Source organism: Chaetodon trifascialis, chromosome 22 (genome assembly GCF_039877785.1).
Source record: "Chaetodon trifascialis isolate fChaTrf1 chromosome 22, fChaTrf1.hap1, whole genome shotgun sequence".
Taxonomy (NCBI): domain Eukaryota; kingdom Metazoa; phylum Chordata; class Actinopteri; order Chaetodontiformes; family Chaetodontidae; genus Chaetodon; species Chaetodon trifascialis.
The window spans coordinates 13,913,235-13,928,253 of NC_092077.1; the positions used below are offsets into that span (position 1 = coordinate 13,913,235).

Below are 15,019 nucleotides of genomic sequence, written 5' to 3' on the forward strand. Positions count from 1 at the left end.
GCTCTGAGGGCGTTCATGGTTTGGGCAGTACCTCCATCCTTAAGACAACAGGGCTCACTGAATGGTTCGATGAGTGTGAAAATGATGTGACGCATATGCTGTAGCCTTCGCAGGCACCAGATCTGAATCCAGGTGATCACCTGTGGGAGATTTTGAACCATTGCTCTCCATCAACCATCATCAAAACACCAAATGAGGGAATAGCTTTTGGCAAAATAGCGTAGAATCAATGTCAAGACGCTTCATGTTGGGTTTTCCTTTATTTTGTCACCGGTCTGTAGTTCTATTTTATGCTGAAGCTAATCCTCAAATAAATGATTTGGAATTCATTAAAATAGCTGTTTAAATGAAAATCATGTGAGAAAATCAGACTCGATTCTCTGACGTTTTATTCATCATCGTGTTCATCATTCATTTTTTCATATTCTTTGTTTCTTCTGATCTCCAAAACAAAGTGGTGCGTGACATATTGCATCTGTGTTTGTTACTCTTCTGATTCATTGCTCGGTTTCACTCTGGCACCAAAGTACAGTTGCTCTGAATTGTCCTCAATTAAAGAAATAAATAAATTACATTTCAAATTTTTTTCTGAAATCAATGAAGCAAAAAACTTTCACATGCAAATAATAAATAACAAAAATAAAACACAATTGATTACTGTACCTTTTACACAATAACACAGTGCGTAATAAATCCTAACAAATGACTAAAGGAAAAACAGATAATGGCTGTGCTGTAACCCTCTCAACATCACACAGATCAATGCTTTTCAGTTAGCTGCGCTGACAATATAAAGACTCGGAAATGCTTTTCATTTTATACTCAAAATAATACAATTTCCAGAAACTACTGAGAAAAAAAATCAAGTTCATTTAGGGTGTTACATTCAACGATGTGCCCGAGTCAATCACGTTGGTGCAGGTGATGGCACTATTGCTGATAGATACTTGCCTTTTCTGGTGACATCGTTTGGTGCTGGCATGATGGCATCCAATCAGATGCATCTGGTCACCCTTGCTGGCCAACTGGAATACTTGTTGGAGAGCCTGTGCCCTCCCCCTCCTCTCCAAGTGGGTCGCAAAGGACTGAGGGTAGTTGGTTGGTTGGTTGTTGTTCCTAACGCATTTTATAGTCGTGGGAAATGGCGGCCTCACATAGCTGTCCTTTAAAGTCTAGCTCCAGGGTGAACTCCAGGTCACGCTGTAAAACATTCAAACGATTTTTAATTAACCGAGGACATTTTTATTAATTATTAAGAAAAGCAGACACTTCCACTTGGCATGAAAGCAGCCAAAGAAAACCTTCACACAAAACAAAAAACGTCCTTCAAATGTATTTAAATGCCATCACAGTGGCACTGTACGGGCCACCTTAGCTACCATGCTAATGTTGCTAGCAGTAGCCACGTTTCAGAAACTCAACCAGTGTTTTTATTTTTGTTGATACTTGTTTGCTGTACAGCTCTGGAAACGCAGTGACACAAGTGGGCTGATTTTCAGTTCACCGCCCACAAAAGCAGTTTTTCTGTGTTAATGAGCGTCAATGTCAATACGGCCCAAATAACTGCAATTTTTGTTTTTACACAACCAAGATTTAACATGCTAATAACTGAACTCTATTGGCTTTTTGTACCATTTTTGACCTTTGGGTGGAAACAACCCATTTCCCCTTGATGCTAAGCTAAGATAAGCAGCTGCTGGCTGCACCCTCATATTTAAAGGACAGATATGAAAATGGTGTCAGTCTTTTCATCTAATAATATTTCCAAAAAAAAAATTTTTTTTCCACCACTGCTTAAATCTAAACTTTTGACAATTTTGGGCGTATTTCTTATAAGTCTTACCACATTCTTCTCATTGGGCCTGACAGTGACACTGCCAAAGATCTCCTCTCCTTTCTTGACAGTTAAGTAGTCTTCTAAGTAAAACACTGTCTGCTTCCAGTGTGTGCTGGCGGCATCTGGAGCTGAGGTAGAGGAGAGGAGGAAGGGGGCAAACATGAAAAGGAATGTGACAGAACAAGATACAAAGAGGGAAGAAGATAATGTGTACAGAGGTGAAAGAGGGAAAGGGTAAAGCAGAGGCAAGAAAGAAAAGTTAAGGGGAGTGTGAGAAATTATAAAATTTACACGACGCACTGGTTCCAATGGGCTTTCAGCTCCCTCAGGCAGCAGCAACAGCAAAGTGTCTGAAACTCACTCACCCAGTGGGAGAAATACAGAGGCTGACAGCAGAGAACTCTTTCAGTGATGCTGAGCCTCAGGCCCAACAGACTCGGCCAAACATAGAACCTCCTCTACACGACATTATGTAAGCGCTGGATGCATGAATGTATTAACATAAGCTTACATAAGCCTAGCTACCCTCTCTTTAACAGGCGTCCTCAGCGCCATTTTTCCAGAAGTGCCTGGTGATTCTGTCCCTGCAAACAGCAGGTCGACCCATGTAACACCAGCAGAGTGTAGCCAAGAGCTAAGATGCTGACGTACAGTAGCTTCTTTTCAGGGGACATTGATTTTACGGCTCACAAATGCTCAAAGATTTCTACAGAAATTTGGAATACTTGCTGGATATTTCACCGTGGGGCGGGCGGAGTGCAAAATATTCATGACTTCCATTACTTTTATGCACTTTTTTCTGAAATTTGACATTTTAATAATGTCTTATGTGGACACTAAAGCGTAAGGGGTTGGTTAACTTGAATAAATACCGCCAGCCAGATTTGACCATTTTCCACACTTGTCCAAGGGCCATTTCTTTAATAGAAAGTTCTTCCAGTAAAAACAGGTTTTGTGAATTATCAAGAGAAACAGGGACAATGTTTCTGAAAAGGAAATGCTGCTACTTGGTTTGCCTCTCGCCTTTAAATTTCATTCACTCATGTCCCTTCCTTATATGATTTGCCATTCATGAATACTATGCAGATCTGCAGAAAAACTAGCCATATTTTAGCATGTTTGTGATCTAAAATTCAATTCGGTGGCATTAATTTGCCATCTAAGGACTGACTGAAACAGAAAATTTTAGAAGATCTTTTCTGCTCTAATTTCCAACTGAGCAATTCCCCATGAATGTGTGTTTCCTGCTTTTTGTTTTCTTTTAATATTATGTATGTATACATGTGAGTTGTTGTCTGTGTGAACAGTTTGTTACAACCTGAGAGTCCTCACCAGTGGAGAAGCCAGTCTTCTTGTGACACTTTGTGAACTCGATGTTGAAATAGGTGACCAAGGCGTGGACGTAATCGTTGCGCTGGATCTGCAGGCAGAAGGCTGATGTGAAGGACAGGTCCTCTGGCTTCACGGTGTAGATGTCCACTTCCTGGAAACAAACATACTGCTTTCAAGAGATACGGGTGCTTTTCAATTCATGAAATACCCTGTGTGACTAGCAGCTCAGCAAAACAGCACACCACATGTACAAGCAGACACACGCAAGTTGTCACCCCCACTTGCCGCCTCTCACACACACGCGGTGCATATATATGTCAATGCTTCTTGATTATTCACCATGATTATTGTGCATGTGTAAGTGTTTGTGTGTGAAAGCCCACAGGTTGAATCACGGCTGGCAAACGAAGCCTGCTCACAGTACACATGCTGTGTGGGTGTCCTCCCTCAAGTCGGCAAGGGAGGGAGGCTGTGTGTGTGTGTGTGTGTGTGTGTGTGTGTGTGTGTGTGTGTGTGTGTGTGTGTGTGTGTGTGTGTGTGTATGCATGTGTGTGTGTCTGTATATTTGCTTGCGTCTAAATCAAGCGCTGCCTGATGAATATGTTCACAAATTCAAGGATCACATTTTGTTACCTGGCAGGCGTCACTGTGGGTTTGAAAATAGGAGTGCAGCAGGTGTGTCCCTGCTTTGCATGTAGATGATGCTGTATTTAAGAGGAGGGTGTGCGTGAGTGTGTGTGGGAAGGACATGGGGGGTGGGGGGTATTTTACACTGCAACCTGTTCATCTTGCCCGGCCTCACTCGGCCATGTGGCGTCAGCATGACAGATTGTGATTTAACACCTCTGTCCTTTCCAATGGTACAAGGCCAGTATCGTATACAGCGAATTGTAGGAGGAGAGAGAAAAAAGTCCCCGGGAGCGACTTTGTAATTTTAGCTCGTGAGGCATGAGTGGCAGTTTGAATTGAGATGGGGCTAGCAGCAGGGGGACGGGGTGACTAAGCCCTGAAGACACACATGTAAGAAGTAATACAGAGGGTGAGAATTAATCTTTAGACCAGCGTGTCACTAACTAAGGACTGACCACCCTCCTCGGTGCTTACTGAAGTGATCGGGAGCCGGTTTCACCCCCACAGGTGACTCTTGTGTGACATTTCACCTCATCACAGAGGGAGAGACAGAGCGAGACCTCCTTAGTCGCTCACACTAGTGAGGCCTGACATTGTTTAAATCAGAGAATGTGGCAGAAGATGAAGGGTGAGAAGAAGTGAGAGGGAAGAAGCGAGGAATGAGACAAGATATCTGATACTCAAAATAGAAAAAAACAGGATATGAAGCAGAGAGAGGGAACAATGAAAAGCAATGAAAAGAAAGGTTGAGGTGGAGGGGACAAAGAGGACATATTGCCTCCCTGAATGCTTCTATCCTCTGTTCATTTGTGAGATGAAAGACAAGCCACTGTTGTATCTTCAAGCATGAAAACAGAGCCGCAGACTATTACAGTTCTCCAGAAACCGCTGTAATGTACATGAAAACAGGCTCGGCGGGCTGAAATGCTCTGAGGCTCTGGGATTGATAGCTGTCTCTGCCTTTTTTTTAGGAACTCAAGAAGCTCACAGCACAGCACAAAAATGAAAAACACTGCAATTTTTCAAGGTATAAAACAATATGGCATGAAAGACCAAAGCTTGACGTGCGTTCACACTCCATCATATCACATCACACAGACTAACCTTTAGGAGGCAGGCATTAGTCACCACCTGCTTGGGATCTACCACATCCACCAGAGGCTCTTTGATGGCCACATTGCGAATGCAGCTCATGTCGAACCCGTACACGTTTTCCCACCCTGTGCACGCACACAACATAAACACCTGAAGAGCAGCTCCCATATGAATACACGTGCACCACAGTATGTGTTCTGTGGATTTTTACTTTGTGAATTTTCATACACTTCTCTGTTCCTGCCAAGCTGTCAGCATGAAAAAAGTAGCAAAGAAAGTCAAACAAAGCACTTAACCCTGCCAGGAAACACAGTCCCGCGCTCACGCTGTCTCTCTGTCTATCCAGCCCCTGAGTGGAGAAAGACAAGCCCTCCTGAAAATAGACTCCAGCCTCCTCCACCTCCTCCGCCATGTCTGGCAGGCTTTTTTTAAATAATAATTTGGACTGAAAACACACCGAGCAGGCTTTTCCTCCCCCATTCCCTCTGTCCCTCCGCTCCACCTTGCTTCGTCAGGGGGCCAAACACTATGTCTGAACGACGTGAAGGTGGAATATGCCACCGACGCAGAGGGAAACTAAAAATAAAAGCGTGAGGGTTTGGGTTGACTGAATTCTTTTGGGATTTATGTGAAAGTATGGATGTAAGAGAACAGAGAAGGCCACCTATGCAGCAAAAGGAAACTCGGTAGGAGTTGTTAACCCAGATTTGGTGTCTAAATACAAGTGTGAATGGCACCTTTAATATTGGCGCTTTGATCTGGACCACTATGTTAAGCTCAGCACTCCTGCTGTGATAGTTATTTGAACACAAATAAAGCGGATAATGAACTGTGGGATAAAGGCACCTCACTGTTTAAATACCTTTGGTACTACTTTCTTATGTTTTACACAGGGTTTCTATAATGGACCCGATGGCTTGATGGCAATACAAAATAAAGGGAGAGCACTTGACATTAATGTGAGTGTACTAGTATATGTTAGTAGTTATAAAAGGACATCAAAGTATTCACAGAACCAGTGCAATCCTCAGTACAACCACCATCCATCAACATCAGACCATCATCGACATCATCACCAGCGAAGGTCAGTGGCAGTGTTCATTACAAAACTTCCCCGCAGCAGGTAAAAAGCGCTTCCTGAACCGCTCTGAAGAGCGCCGATCCTACCGCTAAAAGAGCTCTTCAGCTCACTAACAACATTATACACCTTTGCATAACGCTCTTGAACTTCCTACCCATTCCTGTTGATCCTGTTCCTGTCCTCTGAGCTTAAGCTGCACCTCCAACAAAAACAGCATAAAATAGGACACTTGCTAGCATGTTTTGATAAACGTGAGTGACGAAAGACCAGAGCTACCTGAGGAAAAAACAGCCTGGACTGGGTACTTTTAAAGATGGCACTGGTCTTACTTTTATTTACATTTGAGTATATAATTTGGGTTGCCAGGTTGTGAAAAATCCATTTTGGTTGTTTTATGTCCTAGCAGAACTTGCTTTCTTTTTAGCTAAAGTTAACTCAGCTAGCTTAGCCTGACATTTCCACCACGTCTATAGAAGGGCTGCTGACCAAAATACCCTTCAAACCCAAACCTGATGGGTTATTGTGGTGGAGAAACTCTTTATTATTGACTTACTAATAATAATAACTACAGTCCTGATGGCTCATTAAAACGTGACAAACCCATGACCTTTTATTTAGGACTTACTCATTTCACACAGTCTGCAGTAATACATCAGCCAAACAGATTTTTCACAACCTGGCAACCCAAATGTTGTCCTTATTAATGGCTTATCGCTGGTCAGTAAAGCCTCAAAGCTGCTCTAAATAATATTTTTACATTAACAATGGATCAAATGACTGTGTGTAATATAACACTGGTCACTCATAGTGAGGAATCCACTTGGTTCTATTTATGCCATCGACAAGTGGCAAAAAATATCAATTGATGCAAGTTTAATAAAATATCTGTTTATGCTGATTTTAGCTTTCATAGATAATGGCTTTAGAAAGTGCAATCATACTATTTTCTATCTAACTTGATTTTGCTTCATCTGCACAGTGGTTGTTAATTATGCATCGCACAGCTGAGAGGAAGACAGAGAGACAGAGGAAAGCAATGACTTAGCAAAAACATGAGAAAAAAGGCTAACAAATCTGCCGCAACTACTCACAATGAATCTTGAAGTCCTTGTACTGCCGGTCTTCAATGGCTACCACATAGAGAGCGGCTCTGTCCGGGAACATCAGGCCTCCAGGTTTCTGAGTACAAGAAAAGCTTCAGGAGTCATTGCACGCACACTCAGAGGCCATCCATCACCTTTATTATTCGCACACCTGGTATGTAAAATAAGATCACATGTGCTGCAGGCAGCTACTGAGGTTAGAAAGCAAATCATTCACGTTTAACCTCAGCATGTGTGCAGCAGACACATGCAGCAAACACAGTAAATCCTCTACTTCATCACTGCTGGGCGTCTTTATGTGTTGAAGCCTTATTTGTCCAGCCAGCTACACCCAACCCTCCGTAAGCCTCCAGCAGCACCCTCATACCAGCCACTTGTCCCTGGCGAAGATGACGGTGTTGAGCATGGACTCGTAGAAGAGGCAGTAGCCCATCCACTCTGAGATGATAATGTCCACCTTCTCCACAGGCAGCTCCACCTCCTCCACCTTGCCCTTGAAGATGGTAATCACTGTGGAGATGAGAGCCACAAGACAGCAGGCAATAAATTACTACACAGCATCTTCATCACATTAATGCAAATCAAACCATGACTTTATTCTCAGATGACACTGTTTTTATGCCATGGGATTGCTGAGAATTAGCGCAGCCTAATTACAGCGGCTGTATGCCTCAGTGTTTTATGCATCAATTTGCTTTGTCTTGTTTTCTGTTTTCCATTTTGGCCTCTTTGACCCACGGAGATTCTTGGAAGAAAACATAGCAAAGTGAAATACATGTAACACGGCAAGGAGTTCAGCAGTAGCAAGTCTGGTAATTACACGATAATACTTTTTTTAAATCGGTAAATGTGTGAAATAAGTGGAAGTACTGCATGTTTTTGACAACAAAGAAAAGAACTGGAAGCAAATGATGAAGTAGCTTAAAAAGGGAAAATGTGTAAAATGCTCTACAGGTGTCCACAGGGTCTTGTCATCTATGATTGCTTCTACCCGAATTCCTTTTCAGGCCAACTTGCTCAGACCCATTCTCTTACTTTATGTTATTCATGAAAAGAACGTGTATGTACACTGCTGAATTATTCATATAACTTAACAGAGAACACCTTTAACCCCTCTGTGGAGGAAAAATGAAAGCATTTAATGTGCACATACTTTCTCTGTAAACTAGCTCTTTCTTAAACACCTTAAAGATGTAATTCTAATTTAGTCAATGCAATCAATGCATTTTCTCCTTGTTTATTCCTAATCAATAAACATGACTGAATATAATTTGCTTGGTTACTGATTGGGTGATAGTATTTGCAGGCATTACTGTATAAATAATGGCATATACATTAAAGAGTACTATTTACACTTGGATGTTAATTTCTGTACGCCTTAATAAGACCATCAGCTTTAAACACCTTCAATGTAAATATAACAGATGAAACAAAAAACAGCCTAATATCAAATCTGCAGGCTATGAAACCCACCATCTGTTGCCAGTCCTCCATCTGTGAAGTTCAGGGTGGCAATTTACAATGGTAATCAGCACCACTGAGGGAATTCTGATTGATGGCAGAGATTACGGTTATTTGACATCAGAGGCAAGCTGCCAGTTAACCATCAGAACTGTGACTAATATTGTCGGGTGTGACGGTAATGATGGAAATATGCAGATTTTTCACGCTACTTCTAATCCAGATGTCATCACGCTCTTCTGCACTCAGACAGATGGATGTAAGATATATAGAGGTAATGAAAAAGCACTTCAACTTACCATTGTGTAGGTGATTTGACTTGATAATCTTCTCTGAGTATTCAGATATACTCGAGCATTCAATCTGTAGGCACAAGGACAAAAACCACAGGTCTGGTGTCTTCTGAATGAGAAACCGCTGAATGTTTGTGGCAATGACATGTCATGACACATTCAACTATTTTAATAGCTGATAAGAAACATCTTATTCCTTAGATGGATAAAAGCAATGGTGTTAACTGCCATACTCCCTCCCCATACACAGAAGGTTATCCTTTGGGGTAACACTGGAAGGACACACTTAATCAAACCCTGCTAATTCACCCAACAGTAATGTCACTCATCTCAGACTCTGTGCAGCGTGAAAACTAATACATCCTTTTAGTCTTCCATTCATACGTATAATACAGTATGTGACTCACACATAACTGTGGGAGACAGTGTCAGTACTGTATAACCTGTGAGTTACAGCCCTGGTTTAGTGCTGCCTTTGACACTGTGAACCACACAATTCAAAGACTAGAAAACTGGGGGTGGACTCTCTGGAGCTGTCCTGAAGTGGTTCAAGTCTTCACGACAGGAAGCACTTTGACAGCCTGTTGTTGGCCTTGACTCTCAGGGTTCCACAGGGGTCCGTCTTGGGACCTCTCCTGTTAAATCTCTAGATGTTTCCTTTAAACCAATCCTACAAAATAATGAAGTGTCCTCCCACAATTATATAATTGTCTCTGGAGCACAGAATGAAAGACAGGATGTCGGCTCTCACCTTGACTCCCTGGATATCATAACTAAGATTCAAGCCAGAAATTTCAGATAAATTTCAACAGCCACATCGAATCGGTAACTGTTGGCTCACTACCCTTTAAAAAAATGTGGCAAGAATCAGAGGAATAATGTCCAAACTGTCACTTTCCTCTGTTCCCTTTCTCTGCTGCGGCATGTGTGTTTTCTCTCTCTGGGCATGCTCACCTGCCCCTCCTCCAGCCAACCCACTCGCACACCTGTGGCTCATCACTAATCGTCCAGCACAGTATATAAAGCCCACTTCTTCACTGCAGTCTCTGCCAGCTCGTCCTTCATGGTACTTCATCTTGGCCCTCTTTTTGGATTTCTGTTCTCTATGCTCCTGACCTGTGATATTACTCCTGTGCCTTGTCTCTCTGCCCTAGAAAACCCAAAGCCATACACACCTGGATCCCCTGCCGCAAGTCAGCCAACTCTTTGTGCCCCACCTCGCTAGTCCGCCATTCCTCCCAGCTAGCTCGGCTCAGCTCTACTGGATTGCCCAGTTCATGTTGACTTTCCTGTTCACAGTGAACTGTTCTTTTTCACACAGGCAACCTGCCTCATTGTTCTGGTAAGGCTTACCAATGCCTCTGTTTCCACTAGATTGGATTACTGTGGTAGTCTGTTCACAGAGCTTTCACAAACACTGATGCCATGGTCATGACAAAAACTAGGAAATAAGACCACATTTCACCATTTCTAAAATCCCAACACTGGTTAGCACACACTCAAAGAAAGCACTTCATCAGGATGCACACAGTCTGGGTAATGATTACTTGCAGTGAACACTCCAGGGGGGTGGGGGGGGGGATAGCTTGACTCTATATGACTCTCATTCATCGGTGGATTGTGACATGTTTGACCAAAACGAGGATCCATTGTTCTTTTTTTGTATTTCACTTGATTTGAACTGCAGTATTTTACATTTTAAGTATTCTAGCTTTTGTTTCCAAGTCTGCTATTTTGTACCTTTTAATTGTGAATCTTTTACTGTATTTTTTATTACTCTGTAAAGCACTCTGAATCAGCCCAGTGTATGAAATGTGCTACATAAATAAGGTGCCTTGCCTTGATTTAAAGGGAGTGTCTCTCTTATTGCCTGTGTGTAAGATTGTCTAAAAGAGATTACCAGTTTCTGGACTCAATGAAAAAAAAATGCTAGCCTTTAAGAGGATTTTTAAAAAGGCAGGATGTGTGTGCGTGCATGATTTGGGTAAGGGAGGCCATGGATGTGAGATAATGTGATGGCGGAGCAAGATATGATATTAATTTGCACATTTAATTTGGCTTTTCTCTCTCATAAAGATTTAAACAGAGCATGGGCGGTTGGATGAGTCTAACGAAGAATCTGAACCGTGGAGTGTTTGTCTGTGGTCAAAGGGCGTATCTATCTATCTCACCCCATACACGTGTTTGGCGCCAGCATTGGCAGCAAACATAGAGAGGATCCCCGTGCCACTACCAACATCCAGGACGATTTTATCCTTGAACACATGCTTGTTGTGGTACATGGCGTTCCGGTAGGTCAGCGTCCGCACCTCGTCTTTCAGCATCTCCTGTTTAAATTAGAGATAAAACTGAGAGTTCATAGCTGTGCCGCATAATGACTTTTGAGCTCTTGAATAACATGCAAGCCTCTATAGTGTCCATACTGAATGGGTATAGGCGGCCTGAGGAAGAGCGTGATTCAGAAAAATGCTCAAAGGAATACATAAACCACATAATGATCATACAAATGTGTATACATTATGCTAAAAGCTGGCAGTCGCATATTTTCTTCAGCCTGTGAATCCATCAGTTTTTCATGTATAATGAGGTACATAAGTCAGTATTTAGGCCAAAAGCCTCAGTGACAGTGGCAGAGCTTCTTGAAATAGACAGGAGTACAACACAAAGCCTTTGGGGACCACCTGATATCCATCTCCCTGAGCCCATTCACACATCCCACTTTCCATCTTCCTTGCTTTGCACTCCTCTAATCAGGGCACTGTCTTTGTCTGCAAGCAGACAAAAACCTGACCCACATGCTAAATATGGACACTATTTAAAAAGGTCTATATGTCCCCAAACTTTTCCACCACCACCCCTTCACAGATCAAGGTCGTTAGCTAGGGTATAGCTTCACCATCTTACAGTGTTTAGCAGTTCAGTGTAGATGACTGTAAAAGACAGACAGATTGCTTTAATTTATGGAGCACTGCACGTGGATTATTACTGTGCATCTGCTGTCTTTAGTGACAGTTGGTAATGGAAAAGCTGACTCTTTTATCTGCTAGGAGGCAGTTTCCCACGAGATATCATTCTCAAAATGTAAAGTCTGGTTGTTTGTAAGCGGACATTTGCCTCTGAGGTTTATGTTTGGAGTTTAATTTGGGGTGGAGGTAATTAGATTACATTTTTAAATTAAATGTTTTTATTTTTTGTACAAGAGGTGCTATATGCAGCTTAAGACTTTAGGTTTCCGAGAGAGGTCTGCAGTGTCTTGATTGGTTTCATACTTTGTTAAAAGTCCTGTTTGAAAGCGCTGGAGGACAGACGACTCATCTTAGCTTGTATTTACTTTGCCTGGATCTTTGTTTTGTTGTTTTTAGCAGCTGTCTGGGTTTAAACTTTGCTTTTGCACTGCTACTTTTCTATTGATTTTCAGATTCAATGAACTGAGAATTTGCAATCAACTCTGTGTATGCAATAGTTTTTTAGTTATGGATAAAAATCATCTATTCCAGAAAGAAGATTTGGCTCACTACCAAAATCAAAGCCTATCTGCCCATGAAAATCTGCTGGTGTTACATCAGCTGCAGTGTTTGACATATCCTGCTGACAGAAATCCAGACAAACAGGGTTGAAACTCCTTGGCAAGTTAAAGAGCATCAGGTTAGACCAAGCAGGAAGCATCTGGTGTCATTCTTTACCCCAACCACACCAAGCTGTTACTTGTGTGCCTGACCTGCCTACCTCATGGATGCCAAAATGGGCATAAGAGTCAAAGTAGTAGTCCCGTGATGTCATTTCCTCCGGGCTGATGAACTTGGCAATCTTGCCTCGTCCAGGACAAGTGGCCAGGGCCGCTACATGAGGCGTATGGGGGATGCAGGGCACATGGTGGGTAGTAGGCACTGGTTTAGGCAGTGGGGAGGGCTGGGCTGACTGAGAGAGGGGGGATGTGACAGGCTGTTGCCGCTGTTAAGGAGAAATAAGAAAGAAAAAGGGTTAGAGCTGTATCAGGATTTATAAATGACAGACTGAATGAATCATAAAGCTAAGTGTTTGAAGAATTCATGGAAGGCAATTACAGAACTGCAAGTGCCATTGTGAGCGAGTGGACCTGCCTATAGGTTAATACAGGGCTGATATAGGCAGGGTCAAAGAACTGCAAGCCAAAAGGGAATTATATAATTAGCAGGCAAAAATGCATGAAAAAACATAGTCACAGTCATTATACAGACAAGAGACTCAGAGAAGAGACGGCAAAAGATGCAGGTTCCGTTTCAGCACCAAGGACAGCGGACATAGACACGTTCATCGCGTGCATGCATCCAAAGCTGATCATTTCACCGCACTGCAAAGCATCTGCATGCATTATCACTATTATTGCATTTGCTGCAAATTGATCTAGCGTTAACATCTGCAGGACACTGGGAGAAGCACTTTCGCTTCGCTTGCGCGCCATGATATTGCAGCATTCATTCTAAATGTGGTTGCGATGATGTTGATTAAAAAAAACCCCAAAGATGTGTACATAATAATCAAGTTTAATGTGTTGTCACCATTAAAACAGCCATATTCAGAGTGTCCCGGTCCCGCTTTTACCGGGTGCAGGACATCACAAGGTCCCTACCTCCGAGCTGTCCGCCTCCGCCATCTTCCGCCGTAGCAGCAAACAACGCGACGAATGCCTCAGTCCCATGAGAGCCGGCGAGATTTAGGCAACAACTCTTTTAAGTGTACGGAGGACCTGAATTCTTAACAAAAACCTGTCAAAAATAACACTAAGCCGGCGAATATGTGGCAGGAACACATGTAAAGATGAAAGTCATCATAAGAGACGTGCAGGTATCACAGGTCCGACCAAATTAAATCCGTTCCCCGAGAAAAGTTGCTGAATGGATTTGAAACGTACAGTAATCCATTCTTTAGCTGTCATACAGGTTGTTTTAGTGGGAGGACGAGGGATGGCAGAGCCGTCTATTGGCTGAAAGGTTGCAGGTTTGGTCCCGGCAGGAGTCGATGCGTCCGTCAACACCTGGGCGCCCCGTTTAGGTGTCCTCGTGCAAGAAACTGACGCCCTACCTGCTGGCTCATTTTAAATTTTCTGAGTAAGAGTATCCGAGAAAATGTAAAGAGTCACCCACGACGAAAAAAGGCACCTAGTTGCGCATTAGAAACAAAAAAAAGAGCCTGTTCTCTTCTTCTTCTCTTGGAAACACTGTCAGCGTGGGGACTCGCATTGAAAGTCGCGTAATTCTCGCCTTCGCGCGCGCCGCGGAAAGTCCTTTGCGTAGTCTCGAGGGGTTTCCCGGAGACAAAGTTGGGGGTTTAAACTGTGAACGTGTGCTGCCGTTAGACACGAGCCCTCCGGATGTCGTGAAACGAATCGTGACAAAAATATTAACATAAGAGTCACAAAAGGGAATAAATCTCTGCTTTCCAACGGCAGGTGCCACCTCACACCAGACTTTACCACAGAAGAAGAGACCAGCTCTCCGTCAGCCGGTGAGCTCCTCATCCTCTCGCTTACATAACACAGGTGTTTCATACTCCACGATATATTAATTTTCACCGTCTGGTCAAACACTTTCTTGAGCCACGACAAGATAAAGTATGAGTTATAGCACTTACAGCTTCCAGTAGCTCGTTACTGACCATTTCCGGTGATATATGCATATTTAAATTCAATGTAATGCAGTTCGTTAACGGCGTATTATTCATTTCAGCCAATGAGAATCGAGGGTCAGTGTTCTCGAATTACAATAATTTTACACTGGCAGGGGCCATTCTGCATAATGAGTGCTTTTACTTTTACTTTTGTTGATAATGAAAGTACATTTCATTGTCAATATTTCGTTACTTTTTTAATGCGTGAATCAATGGCCATCCCAAAAGTTTAGAAAATAGCTTAACGTTGAGAACTTGTTGAAACTGTATTACCTAAAAAACAAAACAAAAAAGCACTCCATCTGCGCTCCTCTCTTTGAATTACAACTTTCAAGCATGTTGCCCTTTTTCTTCATCCCAGTCAGTGAGGACACAGCAGGTACTCTTCATTGGCTGCCAAAAATCAAAACACCTACTGTGTCATCACTGATTGTGGTGTGCAACATGCTTGCATTCTGAATCCGCTGAGAGCTGCGATTGGACATTTTAACACCTTCTCCAGGAGTCTTCCAATATTCACTGCCCTCTCCTGGTCTTCTTT

General features: G+C 42.7%; 1 protein-coding gene across 1 annotated transcript; it reads right to left on the reverse strand.

The window, feature by feature from the left end:
* Positions 1–207: 207 nt before the first annotated feature.
* Positions 208–14,297, reverse strand: prmt8b (protein arginine methyltransferase 8b). The gene is made up of 10 exons (XM_070992070.1): positions 13,442–14,297; positions 12,559–12,783; positions 11,004–11,159; positions 8,839–8,902; positions 7,446–7,588; positions 7,067–7,154; positions 4,904–5,019; positions 3,170–3,320; positions 1,844–1,965; positions 208–1,200 (listed from the first exon to the last, which is right to left on the reverse strand). Exons 1-10 carry the CDS (start codon positions 13,508–13,510, stop codon positions 1,117–1,119), a joined length of 1,218 nt encoding a protein of 405 aa, XP_070848171.1. The 5' UTR covers positions 13,511–14,297; the 3' UTR covers positions 208–1,116.
* Positions 14,298–15,019: the final 722 nt, after the last annotated feature.

Coding starts and splice junctions, on each gene's coding strand:
- prmt8b (XM_070992070.1), bottom strand. CDS start 13,510: ATGGGACTGAGGCATTCGTCGCGTTGTTTGCTGCTACGGCGGAAGATG. Junction 7,155..7,445: donor TCGCCAGGGACAAGTGGCTG/GTATGAGGGTGC, acceptor TCTTGTACTCAG/AAACCTGGAGGCCTGATGTT. Junction 1,201..1,843: donor GGCCCAATGAGAAGAATGTG/GTAAGACTTATA, acceptor AATGTTTTACAG/CGTGACCTGGAGTTCACCCT.